This window comes from Cydia strobilella, chromosome 2 (genome assembly GCF_947568885.1).
Source record: "Cydia strobilella chromosome 2, ilCydStro3.1, whole genome shotgun sequence".
Lineage (NCBI taxonomy): Eukaryota > Metazoa > Arthropoda > Insecta > Lepidoptera > Tortricidae > Cydia > Cydia strobilella.
The window spans coordinates 11,739,613-11,758,041 of record NC_086042.1 but is presented as its reverse complement, the minus strand read 5'-3'; the positions used below and the strand labels follow the sequence as shown (position 1 = coordinate 11,758,041).

At 38.3% G+C, this 18,429-nt stretch overlaps 1 protein-coding gene across 1 annotated transcript; it reads left to right on the top strand.

Annotated features, from left to right (window-relative positions):
• Positions 1–13,783: 13,783 nt before the first annotated feature.
• Positions 13,784–16,765, top strand: LOC134749470 (uncharacterized). Its single transcript, XM_063684407.1, has one exon. It carries the CDS (start codon positions 13,784–13,786, stop codon positions 16,763–16,765), a length of 2,982 nt encoding a protein of 993 aa, XP_063540477.1.
• Positions 16,766–18,429: the final 1,664 nt, after the last annotated feature.

Genomic DNA, 18,429 nt, shown 5'->3' with positions numbered 1-18,429 from the left:
GTAGCACGTTATCTACCACGATTGACATAAAACTACATAGTTTTTAAGTTGCGTTTTCTAAAAAAACTCATCGAAGCTCAGCTTATAAAGTTTGGGATCTCAAACACTCTTTGACCTAGACTTCTTACTTACTTAAAGAGCTTAAGCCGACAATAGGCCACAATCAATCAATCGCAATCATACTCTGAAGCTGGCCATCCTCCCTCATCGGACTGGATTCTTGTCCAACTCATTCACCTGCCAAGCAGTTCGGCTGTGGAATGCTCTCCCTCTGCCTTGGATCTTTTTCATATTTACTCTTTACAATCCTGCACCAAACTAACTGTCTTTGTTTAGCCCAATGGTTGACTGGTAGAGAATGCCTCAAGGCGTTAAGTCCGCCATTTGTACTCTTTTTGTGTAAATTTGTGCAATAAAGTTTAAATAAATAAATAAATAGGAACTCGAAAGCCATTTTTACTTCCCTAACATCAAAGTTAAAGTAAAATATAGTTGACAAACATTAAAATAAACAATGAAACCGGAACCACAGGCTTTAATAAGTAAAAGGTCTCAAAGAGCTGAATACGGGATTTGAGGTCGTAAAGTAGTCCCACTGGGATCAAGGCATGGGAATATAAAATGCAGGATCACTTCCTTTTAGCATTTGGTAAAAAAGTCCAGAAGGTTTACTCGGAAAGATTAAACTTGCACCACAGATAACAGAGCTAAAGCATAAGTTTAGTGATTTTGGTTAGCAGAAGAAAATTTTGTAAGGATAATTAATTACAGATAATTATAGTAAAGAAGTGTTATCTATTACCGGAAATATCATTTAAATCATTTTACCAGGAAATTCTTTGTTGCCTACAACAACACTAACTATCAGCAATTCTCAATATTAGGCAACTACACAAACATACCTATTTTCTAGTAAATATAAGCATTTTTTCTTATGGGTACTTTCTTACAATTGCGCTGCAGACAGGCAAGCAAGCAGTTGACCTGCTGTTAAGCCTGTTTCCCATTGAAGCACTATACGGTGACGGAGACATCGTAAAAGAAAGCTAGGGATTGATTAGAATTTCAGATACGCAACCAACTTACATTGGTGTAAATGAAAAATTGTCTTCAATGTTCCTGTACCTACATATCCTTTCAGGGTCTTCTTCCATTACGTCACTATTTATTATTTTGGTATTAATAACACACAGGTACGCATAAAGCGAATAAGATTATTTTTATCGATTTCTTTAATTACAATTATAACATGTGTGCAATTCACATTTACGACGTTACCTCTTCAGTTTCAGGAGTTCATCGAGTTTCACATAGGACAGTGTAGGAAATGTTTTCTTCAAGAACGAATTTAGTTATATTTTAACATTAGGCTCCTGTTGTCGAGCATAATAAAAACATTTTTAATTTTAGAAAGAACAGTCTATAATTCTATATTGATAAATTTCATTATAATCCCACAGCTGATCCAGATCAACACTTCCTGAAATTATTCAACTCCTTCCTCATCTTGTAAAACAATCACGAAACAATCTTCAGAACTGTTGAGGGCTGGCTAGGGGAAAGTTTCCTAGCAACGCAATATGTCCGCCACATACAAACGACTGCAAATGATACCGAGAATTATTTCGCCGCTGAACTGAAAAGTATCCCCGAGGCGAGAGCGTTTTAGTACGTAATATAGTAGGTATCGTAAGTAACTCGGGTAAATACAAATGCAAAAGAAGCGTCAGGAGTAAAACATGTCACATGAGAGTTTGCAAGCAGATAAAATGTTTAGGTATAACATGGTTGTCGCAATACAAAAATAAACCGCTAATTTATGTGCCACTGTGCGAAAATTAAGTTACTTAACAATTTTGTTATTAACTTATATGCAGATTTGAGGCCATACTTAAATATTTTGAGAACTTTTACTATGCCTATTAAAATCACAATGTATTGAAAAAATCTCTGACATACCAACAACAACATTTAAAGAAAATAAAAATTCGTACAACTGTGAGTAGATAATTCGCACATTATACGGTTCTCCTGTAAAGGTAACCATCCGTAGGTATCCAACGACTACCTATTATAGCATTCCTCCAAACAATTTTTCACAAATATACATCATTGTAACGAGCAAAGGCTTTCCGGAAGCATTTTCGCATTCTTTCCTCTCGCTGCCTACAAATGTGTCACACATTAAGAATGAGTTAGGTTTATGAACATCATTTTATCGACAACCATTAGAGCGCTCGTAGGGGCTCTATAATAATTCATTTCGATGCTAGTGCGGAAAGTATGTCATTAGGTACTTCACGAGTAACGAGATATCGACTCGGGACGAGTGAAGAATGACATTTCCGCACATGTATCGAACGACGTTTTTCAATACAGTTGCGAAAAAATAAGAAAAGCAACAAGTAAGGAACGGAATTCAAAACTTTTATATTATTAATTCTGTGACATCATTGACATTCACATTAGGAAGAAGTGTTTTTCTAGCTTTTATTCGACTAGAATAGATTTTGTTATTATTATTGAACCCACTTCAATGAAAGTTTCTTTTTCAAATGCATGTTCTATAAGACAGAAACAATTGTAAATATTAAAACTTTGTATTGATGATGATTATTTGTGTATCGTATATTTATAAAAACAATATCGAATGTTGCCTTTGGAAACTTAAAACATTTTTGCAGTAAGAAAATACGCCTCTTCTTTGACAGGCGTTCCGTTCCATTCAGACAACTTATTAAAACCGGTTTTTCAACATTAAAAAATAAACGTGTTATAATACTTATAATGATGAAGAGGTAAGTAATAAAATATGAAATATGCATATTTTTCGTATTCTTACATTAACAGTAGGTTTTTATGTTGATTACGACTGTTAAATAAAACTAATATTAACACTCATCAATAAGTAGTCATGAATTGGAACAAGTAAAAATTTAAAAAAATTGGAAAAGTAAAAAGCACTAGTTTGCGAAAACCAACTTTCCCCACACTAAACAGCCAGCAACTGTATTAAAAAGGAATTTTCTTAATAGTCTATTTATAAAATCAAAAAACAACTTGGCTGTCTGTCGCCGACCGCATACTAAAACAATTTTAATTATATTTGACACTTCATAATTGCATAGAGGAAAGGAATACTATTCTGAGAGCCATTCGAGGTGAGAACATTAGAAGCTATTAAATATATTTTAATGTTTGTAAACGTCGGCCGTAATCCAGGAAAAATAATAAAGGCGAACGTGAGCGCGGAGCCGAGGGCCACAAATGTCAGAATGTTTTAATTTACGTTTACGATTCGGAATAGGTGTGTAAGATGTCGTTGTTGAATTCTGATTAGACGCAAATAAAGTTAAATTAAAGGTAGGTATCATGTTCTATTTTTATGTAAGTAGCTGACATGACTTTGTCCATGTTACCTTATGGGGTCAAATCGACCTCTTACTCGTGTTTCCTCTATCCTCCTGAGTCCCGAAGAAAAATAAACACATTGGCATAAAAGCCGAGAGTTCTTTATCCATACTAATATTATAAATGCGAAAGTGTGTATGTCTGTCTGTCTGTCTGTCTGTTACCTCTTTACGCTTAAACCGCTGAACCGATTTAGTAGAAACTTGGTATAGTGATAGTTTGAGTCCCGGGTAAGGACATAGGGTAGTTTTTATCCCAGAAGTCATGCTTTAAGGCGATGAAAAGGGGGGGGGGGGTGAAAGTTTATATGGGGAATCGATAAAAAAAAGATTGGATAAAAAATAAGCTACCCAAATTACTAACTCTCCACGCAGATTAAGTCGTGGGCAAAAGCTTATACAGAAAGAAGCGTTGAGTCCTGAATTAAGGTTTACAATTAACTTGTCGGTTTTTCGCTGTAACTAAGTTGATTTTATACTCTATCCATACTTTCATACAATACGAAAGTGTGTCTGTCTGTCTGTCTGTCTGTATGTCTGTGTGTTACCTCTTCACGCTTAAACCGCTGAACTGATTTAGTCAAAATTTAGCACAGAGATAGTTTGAGTTCCGGGGAAGGACATAGGATAGTTTGTGGAATCATGGTGGAATTGAGAATATTGAGATAATTAATTAATGTTGTTTTGCAAATTGATTGTACCTAAATATTAGTGGAAATAAATACCGATTCATAAAAGAAAAATATATGTATATATATAAATAATAAATTTTCTGTTTTTACATAGGTCAACATTAAATCCTTTATAAAGGCCTCAGGGACTCAGGAGGCTATCATAGGTCTTCGTTTGATTTGTTCTGAACGCTACATACCTACTGTATAGATGTACTGTGTCTACTGTATAGAAATAGTAAACCATTAAATTCAAGCATACTTAATAGCAAATTCGAGACAAAATTATTGATTGAAATATTTTTTTAGACGGCAACACTCACTTAAAAACCTTCGGGAAACTACACCGTCCTACCTAAATTTGCCTTCTACTTCATTAGCATCGTGTTTTAGGTAATAATGATTCAAGCAATAAATTAAATTATAATGGTCAAAGGTAATCTGAATTTGTTATTAGTTCCCCACTTAGAGTATATAACCAAACGGAGTAGCCATTAACAGGCGTTCTCCTCTGTCAAAAATAGTCGGCCAATGGTCATACACAATGTATGAACTGACGTTTATCTGACATGGCTATTTTTACATTACGTATACATTTGACGTTCCCCTCCCCCGCAAAAATCGGCACTTTTTAGGAACAGGAAATTACAGACAAGGCGTCTCCGTTTGGTTATATCCTCTAAGGTTCCCCCTTTTATACTAACTAGTTATCACATAAAAACCGAAAAAGTTATTGGCTAGCTATCTAGTTATTGAGTACCTATGGTACCTACTTAGTAGAAAGTATTTCATTATTCATTTAATCCATTGTTAATTCATTTTCATGCATTTTTAAAGCATTTTCGTCATATAAAAGCAATTTTACTTAACGGGACTTAAGAGGCCGGTGTCGATTTTAGTCGCAAAAATGTAATATTGATAGATTTAGTCCGTGAAATTTTACACCTTTTGTTACCTAATTGAAATAACAAGTACTGGTTTCTATTAGCACGTCTTCTTATCTTACCTTTTATCAGATCAGTTTTTTGAAAACAGACTCACTAAATTAGTAATGTTTGCTTTTCTGATGGACGTTTAGGTAAACGCGCGTAAAGCACTGATTTTGTCGCTCTTATTTGTAAATTTCGTAAAGTTTGGACTGCTAAACATGGTAATTTTGTATTACACATATCCTGTACTTGACGTTTATCAGACTACATTTTTATTATTATGACTTTGAAGTAGTGTAAATGAAAGTTAGACGAAATCAATTTTCTCCAGAAATTACTTCAAAACAAGTGACAATTTCTCTGAAAATCGACTTAATTTCAACGTAATTTTGATACTTAAACAATCTACAACATTTGCTGAAACTATACTTATACATCAATTTGTATAATTTACCACCATGATTTGTTGATGAATTTTTAAAAACTGCCCCTTCTCTTCATGCATTACCGGTGACGCACGCTCGCGACCTCATTATTAAAAGGCAAGATGAGAAGACGTGCTAATAGAAATCAATACTTGTTATTTAGATATTAAGTAACAAAACGTGTATAATTTCAACGACTAAATCTATCAATTTTACATTTTTGCTCCAAAATCGACTACGGCCTCTTAATTGCATATAAAATATATTTTAATTTACACCAATGTTGTGGCAGTGTTGTATTGCCCGCGGTCGCGAGCAGAGTGGCTACCACCAGTTTGGCATTGACATAAACGCTAGCGTGAACGTAACTTACTTTCTATGCATCTCGCTCTGACACTACGGGTACGATAATTGTTTCAATGAGTTAGCCGTTAGTTTAAATAGACCTAATATTCTACCAAGCCAGGGTTATGTTCTATGTAATAGGACTGTACCAAAATAGCGAAAACTAATTTTGTTCACATACCTACTCTACGTATGCTGTAAAGACTACAAAGGAACGTAGCCTTTAAAAAAAGGACTTTCCAGTTCTTTTTCTCTATTAAAAGTATCATCAAAAACTGCTAATTTGCTTCAAAAAGCATGAAAATAATTAAACTTTGCTTGTACTAAATCACAACTACGGTCTCCGGGGAAATTTTTCATTTAAATTGGAGCGGAAAAACTCGACTAGGTGTATTAATCAACCAGACAAGGCAAAAAGTATAATGAGAGCACTTTCTTACTCTTGTTTCGTTTCGGGGACGAATGAATTTTCGTAATAAGCCTGCTTGGGTAAATAGTATAAGTAGGTACAATCAGCATCAAAAGTATAGCGAATCAGACTACACGTCATAAGTATCTACTACCATTCTCTAACAGCTCTTTTCCTTAGAAAACGGACAGGTTGTACCTGTATCTCTGTATTGATCTAAATTAAGTCCGCCATTATTACTATACTTGATCTTAGAAACGCGGACAGGGTATACGATACGAGTATATCACCTATCGATTGTATCCCTTTATTCAGCGGTAACTGTAAACGCGTAAGAAAGCGGGTAGGTGTTGCACTCCTCGCGTAGGGGAAGTAGTTTTATGACCCCGCCCTGGGCCCCTGACTGTTAGTCCGGACTGATTCCTTGATGACACAGTATTCGTCGAAATACTGCATGCTGTTTCAGTTTCAGCCATTTAAACAAGAATACATCGAATGCGTGCTCAACTTAAAAAATAAATATTATAATCTATGACAGTTTTGTAAATCGCGCTGTCAAATATGTCAACTTTACAGTTGGGGTAGTTTTGTTTTTAAAATATCATACCAGCACCACACTTCGCTGTATTTGGCAAATATTCGTGTTGCGTCCCTTTTGTTATGTATGTCAAAGGAAAGAGATGCAAGACGAATATTTGCCAAATAAGGCGAAGTGTGGTGCCAGCATCAGATAGAATGCAAATTGTTTGCGAAGTATAAAAAGTAGAGAGGTAAGTGGACTTCCTTTTTCTCTAGCAGGATCAGCCACCGACAACCCAACAACAACAACAGGTAATCATATAATACTAGTAACCTGACGAAGCCTGCGTTGCGGATATAAAATTATGGTATTTGATGTGTTCCCAAAGTTGTGTATTATCAGTATATTATCAGTATTTTTAAATACCTTCAGTTACTTTCGACATGTCATTTATACTTCTCGCATCCTTCCTCGTTCTTATATCATTAACCCTTTAAGTGTACGGCCTCAATGGCGAAAGTCCAGCGTCGCGTTCTGCTGGGCGCGTTGAGATCAAGGAATTCGAACAGCGTGCACCGAGGCAGCAGACATAGATTTGAGTTTGTTTAGCATGGATGCCGCGACGCACATTACGCCGGTCGCTCCACTATGTGTTATGTGGCTCCGTTGAAGTGTCCGCTTTGATTGCACTCCAGGGTGCCTGGCCAAGATGCCAATCGTTTGCTCCGTAGCGAACGAAACGGTGATCTCTCTCTCTATCACTCTTACATATTAGTGCGACAGAGAGACATTTGCGTATCTTTCGCTATGGAGCGAACGATTGGTATCTTGGCCTGGCACCCATGAGCCAGTGCTATGTGAGCCTGCTAAAAAAGTGTTTACCTATACTATTCTCACACCCCTATTAAGTTGAATCGCAATTGAATTGACTGTGAACACGCGTAACTTGATGTCATGAATGAGATGCAGAATGAATATGCTATATGTACATAAATCGCAATTTATTTTTTCTATAATCCTTACCATGTATCGTATTTTATCTTTCGTTTTGAGCAGCATCTGCAAACTGCGGGTTGTCTACACGCATAAGAATGCACGGTCGTCTTGAGACGTCGCCCCCAAGGTTGGCTGCAATTTTACGAGCGGCCGCCCTAGCCTGCCCCTGCTGTGCATCTCTAGCATTCTCGTACAATGCTACAAACACATGAAAATTGCTTTTCGTGTAAATCTTTTACTTTTGGCTTTGTTCAGATAAAGTTAAATTACGCATTCTTTACGCAAAACCTAGACCTACCTATAACCTACCTACCTATTTGTACCTGTCAAATTGGTATGGTTTTTTTTTACTTTTTCCTCTTTTTAATGTTCGCTACATAATAACATAATTGAATTAAAAATCCGGCCAAGTGCGAGTCGGACTCGCGCACGAAGGGTTCCGTACCATTATCTATAAAAACGGCAAAAAAAATCACGTTTGTTGTATAAGCGCTGGTTTGAATACGCGATCTATCCCTTCCCAATCACACGACTTACCCCTAAATCCTATATGGCCATAATTATCTATGAACAATCTCTACAACGTCCCCATTTATCATCATGTAGAAACAGTTTTATCGCTCATGTGACGATGATTTATTACCGCCAACTTAAACGGTAAAACAAAAAGGGGCCCAATTATGCATCATTTATAAGAGCCCATGCATATAAATCAATGTAATAACGCATGTCCTAATAACAGGCCACGGCACCGACGCCTATGCAACTGGCGTCTGCATACACTGCCTAGACTTGTTCGGAGAGTGGTTGAGTGAGGATGACATTCAATTAAGTGAAGCCTACGTACTGTAGTAGAATATCTAGTTAAATAGACGCATCAATTGGTTACAACAATAGGGTTGGCAACTGTCAAAGGTTTGCATAGATGGCGCCATCATAGCTTTTTCTATGAGATTTGGGTTAAAGGGCTGCAATCCAGGGCATAAAATTCCATTAAAGAAACAAAAATTTGACACCATTCTAGGGATTGACAGGGCAAGCTATGCTGTCGCCATCTGTTAAATAGGTACTTCGACCGGCCAACCCGATTAACAGAGATGCAGCTATAATTAAAAGAAATATTTAATAGCACAATACCTACCACTTATTCTAACAGCTGCCTTCCTAAATATCGATCGCTTGCGATACCTACGTTTTATTAGTGCATATATTGTATCTTACAAAAAAAGGTACCCAACAACTGTCCGGCTCCGATTTGATAATTTTTGATATTGATAAATGTTAGAGAGTAATCTAAAACGTACCTATTTCTAAGCTGCCCAATGTCAATCTATTGGGAGAAATTGTCCTCCAAATAAAATTACTAAAAAGTGCCTAAACCCTACTATCAAAAAGTGACCTAGACACTAATTACTTAACTTTTAAAATGATGCCCTATTTTTAACCGAATTCAATTTCATAGAAGGAGGAGGTTCTGTATTCGGTTTGGGCTATTTTTTTTTATTAAATGTATGTTCACCGATTACTCTGAGAGCCGTGGTCCGATTTGAGTAATTTTGTTTTTGTTCGAAAGGACCTACTACCAAGTTGGTCCCACATTAATCTGGTGCCGTTCTGATGATGGGATCCATGAGGAATTGAGGGAATTCCTCAATTTTTAAAGGCACATGTATGGTGAATTTGATTTGGGTGTTTTCTTAAGCAACTCGAGCACTTTCTCTCGAAAACCACCAATTTGATGAACTGGAGCTGATGATGATGATTGTTTTGATGATAATGATTTCAGCTATTACTCCGGCACCCATGGTCCGATTTGAGTAATTCTTTTTCCGTTTGAAAGAAGTTACCTCCAAGGTGTTTTCGTAAGATTTCTGGTTTTGATCTGATGATGGAATCCGTGAGGAATTGAAGGAACTCCTCAATTTTTAAAGGCACGTGTATGGTGATTTCGGTGTTTTCTAAAGTAACTCAAGCATTTCCTCCCAAAAACCACCAATTTGATGTAGCGCAACTGTAGCCTAACCACGAGTTTGACACTAAATATTCGCTAGCGTCTTCATAACTTACTTTGTACACTAATATGCCAGTACGAGCGAGATGCATAAACAGTAAGCACGCGATAGCGAATATATCAATGTCAAACTCGTGGTAAGGCTACTGATGATGAAGACCATGGACGAAATGTGGAACTTCCCTCGTATGTGTATTATGATTTTTGATGTAGGTAGTGTTGGAAACAACCAAAGAGACTAGAGGTGAGGGGTAGGTGTGAGAGGTGAAGGTAGAGGGTATTAGTGTTTGGGGGGTTTGAGGTTAGGGGTTTAGGGTCGAGGGGTTCAGTGATCAGGGGTTGATGTGCTGTGAGGTTGAGTGATCGGGGGGTTTGAGGGATTAGGTCAGAGGCGGGGCGGAGAGTGGATTTAGTGACAGGAATGATTTCCCAGACGGACTTAAGGAAAATTCTGATTATTTAATTAAGTTTACGAATTTAGAGTTAAACATGATTATGTTTTTCATTCATGCATCACGCTCTTAACAATGTCTTAAAACTAAAAATGGAAAAATAAAAACTTTTATAAAAAAAGATAAACCGACTTCAAAAAGGATGAAATAAAATATTATCCTTTTTAGGGTGCCGTGTTTAAGTATATGCGTTACCAACTGATATGTTTGAAGTCGGTGCCAATCCAAGTAGTAACAATACCAGTAAAAAAAAATCAGCTTTATGTCTACAAATCCTATTACAACTGTACAAATATTATAAACGTGAAAGTAATTCTGTCTGCCTCTTTGTTACCGTTTCATGGCTAAACAACTGAACCGCTTTAGCTGAAATTTGGCATGAAGGTTCCTTGAATTGTTTTATATTTTGAAATGTAGTCCTCTGGATAAGCGACAGAAAATAACTCAGTCCCAATCCCACACTTGCGTGCTATGGACTGTTCAAGAATTAGTAAGAAATGCTCTTTAAAAATACGACAACAAATAAACGCATCAGATTTACACTAATGTGCCGACAAGCATGGTACGAACTGCGCTAAGAAGGTTCAACCGTGTGTTCTGTTTTGAGGTGTGTTCTTAAATACCTACAGAAAGTTCGTTTTTTGTCTTGGCACCGACTTCAAACATATCAGTTGGTAACGCATATACTTAAACACGGAACCCTAAAAAGGATAATATTTTATTTCATCCTTTTTGAAGTCGGTTTATCTTTTTTTATAAAAGTTTTTATTTTTAATTTGAAGTAGGTTTGTATGATAGTACAGTGCTGTCAACAAGTACCTATAGGTACAGCCGGTAGCCATTTATTACATACACGTATTGGACCGGCCAGTCTTCACAAATTTCTGAACAAAGCCTCTATTATCAAGATGTTAAAGTGGATGTTCAGATATTTTTAGCACCTTGGCCGCTCCCATATCTCATGGCGACTGTACTTCTTGACAGCATCACCAAACCTGTGGGTAATGCAAAATGGTCTGGTGGGCTGGAAATATTTGTCACAAAGCAAAAGCAATGCAACACAAATGCGGCTGTTTATTCCCACGCGCCTCGCTGTGCTACGATTGCGAATTTAAAATTCCATTTTGGAGCTTTGCGAAAAGTTTAAATTGCCGGGCAGTAGGTACGTATAGCTACCCAAGTGGCGTAAGTGTATCGAAAACCACTACAATTGTAAACATCGAAATTTGACTATTTCGGTGAAATAAAATTTCATAGGTAATTCCGTATTCATATTCCTTTATTCATAATAATAATAAGTAAGTCTATGTCAGTTTAATCACAATTCATTAATATAACTATCATCAATTAAAGTAAAATAAAACAATTAATAACACGTAATAAATAGTCAATACAATTTACATATCCAAAAATCAAATATTACATTAAAATTTAATTAAATCATGTCTTTGGGAGGCGTGCACGGAGCCGAAGCCAACACGTAGTGTCTACGTGTTGGCTTTTGACAATGAAATGTAAGGGGTACAGCGAGCGGATGCTGCCCATGCCAGTGTTATGGGACGCACGCAAAGACAGCACCAGCCAGGGTGTAAGGACTATTGAGAGTTGATGGGATCTAAAATGAACTAGGTTATCGGGTGAAAGTAATGGACTAAGTACTGAGCTATGGGATAAAAAACCGGACGCCTGCCTAATAAAACGTTATGCAGAAATTAAATCATTATTATTATATTCTGACATGTCATAAAATGGTTTTTTTTTGATTTAGCAAAAAAAATTTAATCATTATATTTTTAATATATGTATTGATAGGATTGATTTCATATTGACAGGATTAGGTGTCGTGATTGAAAAGGTTTTAATGGGTGAATTTCAAAATCCGGCGAAAAGTTATGGTTCGGCTTTATAAAAAAACTAGTAAGTTGTCCGAGTTGCAACTTATTTATATGTTTTTAAGAACTATTATCTTAATGTTCCTTCAATTACCATCTCCAATAACTTAAAAGTTTTTTTTATATAAAATGTTTCATGTGTCTAAAGTCATCATCGTGTACCGGAAAATTTTGGACCTTTTTGTTTGCAGTGAAAATTATCGCATACCTATCGTACGATTGCGATTTTTCTTTTAGTTATATATTTTCCATGTTGTTGTTTAACACATGAAAAAATATGCAATAATTCCTTCACCAATAAAGTAGATTTAAAAATATTTAAAATTTTGTCACGAATATTCGTCATCACCGTCGTGATAATGTCAATGTGAGCTTATCTCCGTGTATGAACAACAAAATACCGCTAAAGGTCCTTGCCTTATTTTTTACTTTAGTATACTTAAAATGCAAAAAAATAATTTACTAAAAATTCACATGATTGAATCGTGAGAAACATTACGAACAAATTTGTAACACGTAGTACAGAGCATTATCACCGTCATGATTTGGTTTAAAGAAGTTACAAATTATATATTAGAAATAATTATAGAAATAAAAACATGAAACTCTCAAATCGTCAACACCATACCCGTCATCACCGGGAAAAAATGACGACCGGTGATGATTTCATGTGTATGGTGATGACGGTTCTCAGAAACTTTTCTAGTTATTTTGCTATAATTCATTGTAAAATTAAACTGTATGTTTGAAAAACGTTCTCTATGTCTTCTAACACTATATAATGCCTACCTTATGTGTACCTTGTGTGTACCTTAAATGTAGAAAAAGATATAACTATTTCTTTCACTAAAGGATGGTTAGGTTTTAAATAACATTTTGACTAAGGCCAGACTAAAGGCCATTTAGAACATACATTTTTTTTAAATAATCTATTACATTATTTAAACTCGCGCACGAAGGGTTCGACTTCGAGTCCGACTCACACTTGGCCGGTTTTTTGTAAATTATAATACTTATTTCTTATGTCGCATTTCATTTTACAAACCCTTATATTAATTTGTTCACTCACCTCAGCAACTTGGAACAGCTGTATCTAAAGAACTATCAGGTCCTAATAGACCAAATTGGTCTCATTCTGTTGCGAATGACGTGTACTTTAATACCGTATGTGGAGTTATGACGCAAAATGGGTCCATAGTTGACCACATTGACAAAACTTAAAAAAATGTAAAAAAAATTTTTTTTGGAAATATTTGTACAGTTGTATCTTACAAACTATATGGTGTATTGCCTTCTCACTTAAACATACTTTGTTGATAATTTAGTCTTCTTTAAAGTGTTCTTAGTGACAATTGCCGGGGGAGCCTCACCCCTAGATTCTCGGGGGAGCCTCACCCCTAGAGAACGCGTGGCGGATAGGGGAACACTCACCAGGTTCTTTCTCTAGAATCTGGGGGGTAGGAGTGAAATTAAATAGCTTCCGCGGACCAACAGGCCGGAGATGGATACTTCGATACCAAACCCCTGCAGGGAGCTTCTTTAGCGTAACTAAAGTAGAGGTCCATGCAGTGCTGAGTGTTTAGGCTGGAGCGCTCAGAAGGGATGGTGGCGGATGAACCAAGAATGGTCAACGGCAGCGCCCACACCTTAGTGTAAGATACAGCCTTGGCGTCAGGTGACAACCGGCCGTAAAACTTAAAGTCAATCCCCTCCTCCTCGTAATATGAATAAAGGCAAAACAAAGAGAGTGATAACTGCTAGGGCGTACCCCGGAAGCGACGCTGGAAATAGAGATGCGAATTATGCGAGTCAAGAAGATAATGCTAGGGCGTCCCCCGTAAGCGACGAAATGGATGACAAGAACAAGAATTCGCATACCCAAATACAGTCAAACATTAGGCTGGCCACGTGGAATCTCGGCACCCTTACCGGACGAAGTCAAGAACTAGCAAAAATAATGCAGGCGCGAAAACTTAACATATGCTGCCTACAAGAGACAAAATGGAATGGTTCAAAATCACGGGATTTGGGACTTGGATATCAACTGATATATCATGGCACCACCAACACGAGAAACGGAGTAGCCGTGGTACTGGATTCGTACCTGAAACAGCGTGTAATTAGGGTAGACAGAAAAAGTGACCGACTTATAGCTGTAAAATTGGCCATGGACAGACAACCACCCCTGAATGTCATATCAGCGTACGCACCACAAACCGGATGTACAGATACCGAAAAGGATGCGTTCTGGGAAGACTTTGATGACCTGCTCAACTCGATCGGTCCAGGAGAAGTAAAGTACATCGGAGGCGACCTCAACGGCCATGTGGGAAACCGCAACCCAGCGTATAGAATTATTCAGGGAGAGTCTGGATATGGCACACTTAATAAAGATGGGCAACAAATTTTAGAATTTTGTATGAGACATAACCTGGCAATAATTAATACATTTTTTAAGAAAAACACACAACATTTGATTACATACAAAAGTGGAAATAAAGCTGATAGGAACATGCTTAAAACCTTTAAGGACTGCAAAGTGATCCCTGGGGAAGCACTTACGTCACAACACAGGATTTTAGTTAGCAGTATAAGGCTTCCGAAACCGATAAAATTCCTTCCAAACAGAACCCCAAAAATTAAGTGGCATTTACTTAACACCGAAAAAGGAGGCAACCTACTGGATACACTTCGAAAAAAGATGGTAGAAGATATTGAAGACAAATACAACACTACAGCGGAGGAGATGTGGTCGCGTTTCGAAGATCTATGTGTAAAAGAAGCCAAAACAACACTTGGAGTATCAAAGGGTCTTCTAAGCACCAACAAAGATCCCACATGGTGGAATGAAGAAGTTAAGGACACTCTGAGGCGTAAAAAAGAGCTCTTCAAACAATGGCAGAGCACAGGACAAGACACCGACCATATTGAATACAAAAACGCTAAGAAGCTGGCCAAACGCATAGTAGCACAAAATAGGGCAGACTCTAGAAATCGCTTCTACGACAGACTTGAGAAAGCCACTAACGATAAGGAAGTATTTAAACTCGCGAAAAATCGACACGGTGCAAGTCTCGACATCAAAATTAACAAATATGTCAAAGACGAAAATGGCATTCTACTGACCGAAAACGGCAAAATCAATCGCCGGTGGTGTCAATATTATCAGCGCCTTCTCAACGAGGAATTTCCAAACAAGCCCTTAAGTGCCATACCAACAACTGCTGGACCCCTCGACAGAATAAGTGTGCAGGAGGTTTTGAATGCCCTTATGAAAGTTAAAAACCACAAAGCAGTAGGGCCGGATAACATACCGGCGGACGTGTGGAAATACCTTAGACCTGTTGCAGGAGAATGGCTTGCTAAACTGTTCAATTTAATCCTTGTTTCGAAGAAGATCCCAGATTCATGGCGCCATAGCATCCTGGTTCCCTTTTATAAAAACAAAGGAGACGTCAGTGACTGCAGCAACTACAGAGGCATCAAACTTACTTCTCACACACTCAAAATTTGGGAACGCGTTCTCAACAACCGTCTAGGCCAGCTTGTTTCCATATCTGAAAACCAATTTGGATTTGCGGCAGGGAAAGCTACAACAGATGCGATCCAGACCATAAGAGTTCTCATGGAAAAACATCGGCGTAATAGGGAAGACTTACACCTTGTGTTCATAGACCTCGAAAAAGCCTTTGACAGGGTACCACGCAAATTAGTGTGGCAGGCTATGAGGTCACAGCTAATACCCGAACACTATATATCCCTAGTACAGGACATGTATGATCGCATCAGCACGCAAGTTAAAAGCTTAGCCGGACTTAGCGAACCGTTCGGAGTAAAGGTAGGCGTGCATCAGGGATCGGCACTTAGCCCATTCCTGTTTAATTTGTCTATGGATTATCTCACTAAAGATATCCAGTCTTCTCTCCCGTGGACAATGCTCTACGCAGATGACATTGTGCTCATCGACAAATGCGCGAACAAACTAAATGCCACCATCCAGCAATGGAAACAAGCGCTTGAGGACAATGGTCTGCGCATCAGTCGATCCAAGACCGAATACCTAAAATGCAGCTTCAGTGACCAGCCAATTCCAAGCACAGACATCGTCATTGAAGGACAGCCAGTGCCTAAGGTTGATCAGTTTAAGTACCTCGGATCCATGCTGACGGCAGATGCCAACATAGACGCAGACGTCACCCACAGAGTAAACGCAGGATGGTTGAGATGGAGGACCCTAACCGGGGTACTCTGTGACAGCCGCATGCCAGTTCGGCTAAAAGGGCGCGTCTACAAAACCGCAGTACGACCGGCATTAATGTATGGCTCCGAGTGCTGGGCGACCAAGAAGAAACATGAACAGAAGATGCACACCAATGAAATGAAAATGCTGAGGTGGGCAGCGGGAGTGACGAGACTGGACAGAGTCCGAAATGTATATGTACGAGGCTCTTTCAAGGTCGCTCCCATTGCAGAAAAGATGGCTGAAAGCCGTATGAGATGGTTCGGGCATGTGATGAGGCGTAACGAAGAGTATGCTGTCAAAAAAGCCTTGGCCATCCCAGACAAAACGAACGGCAAAGGGAGGCCGCTTACCACGTGGTGGACAACCGTTACCAAAGACATGGAGCGGGCGCAGACTAACATATCGACAACCCAGGACAGAAAAACCTGGCGCCTTCGAACGAGGAGGGCCGACCCCAAATAACGGGACATGGCAAAGAAGAAGAAGAAGTTCTTAGTGACAATTGCCGTAAAATAGGTCATTGTTGGTAAAAAAATGGCAGAAACTGAAAAAAGTGAGAATTTATGTTTTTTTTTAATTTGACAATAACCGGAGGGTTTCCCAGGTGATGAACTTGGATTTGCCATAACTAATTCATCAAATAGAACATACAAAAAAATCAGAACTACCCGATTGATGCAAGGCAAAATGTACAACCCTTCTATTATTTTGTTTACTCACCTCAGCAACTTAGAACAGCTGTATCTAAAGAACTATCAGGTCTTAATAGGCCAAATTGGTCACGTTTTGTTGATAATTTAGTCTTCTTTAAAGTGTTCATATTGACATTTGCCGTAAAATAAGTCCTTGTTGGTAAAAATTGGCAGAAACTAAAAAGTCTGAAAATTTTGAGGTTTTTCAAAAATTTGACAATGATCCGCTGGGTTTCCGACGTCGAAAACTCGGATGTCATAACCACTTCATCACATATAACATAAAAAAAAAAACAGAAATGCCCGATTTCATGCAAGGCAACCCCCCTTTTTGAGTACGATTTCAATGGGCTAGTATGGATAAAAAAATCCAAATTTAAAATGATAGACACAATTTACTGAAATTGTGTTCCTATCATTTTAAATTGTATATTTATCATTATCATCATCATATCAGCCGATAGACGTCCACTGCTGGACATAGGCCTCCCCCAAGGCTCGCCACTCCGACCGATCCTGTGCCGCTCGCATCCACCGAATTCCCGCGGTCAGGTCGTCGCTCCATCTCGTTGGAGGCCTACCGTCAGTTCGTCTTCCGGTACGCGGACGCCACTCCAGAACCTTCCGGCCCCACCGGCCATCATTTCTGCGAGCAATGTGCCCCGCCCACTGCCACTTAAGGTTTGCAATTCTGCGAGATATGTCGGTGACCCTAGTTCTACTGCGGATATCATCATTTCTGACTATCACGCAGAGAAACCCCGAGCATAGCTCTCTCCATTGCCCTTTGCGTGACCTTGAGCCTTCTTATGAGACCCATCATTAGCGCCCACGTCTCAGATCCGTATGTCATCACTGGCAACACACACGGGTTAAAGACTTTTGACTTAAGACACTGCGGCAATATGGACGAAAAGATACTGTGGAGCTTCCCGAACGCTGCCCAACCGAGTCGGATTCGACGAGTGACCTCTTTCTCGAAGTTGGACCTACCTAACTGGACTGTTTGTCCTAGGTATACATAATCGTCAACAACTTCGAGCGCAGAGCCTCCGATTAATATGGGAGTTGGCGCAACATGGACGTTAGACATGATCTTCGTCACTGACTTCGTCGTCTTCGTGATTGTATATTAATATTGTATAATTGGCCTAAGTATAATAAAATAACGGAAAAAAAAAACAAACAGCTCACTGAATGCTTCTGATTGAATTAAACGATTTAAACGCCATCTAGTGAAAATGGTGGTTACAATCTCCTCCGTAGGCGTTGTGTCTCATTAAGTGTTATTCAATTTCAACCAAACTCTAAGACCGCGTCTGGCGCTTTAATTAGTTTACAACGCATTTGTTAGGTGGCGCTTTTTATTTAATTAATTTGAAGCTGTATATATTATATGTATATTAAATCACACAAACTAATGATCGAAGATAA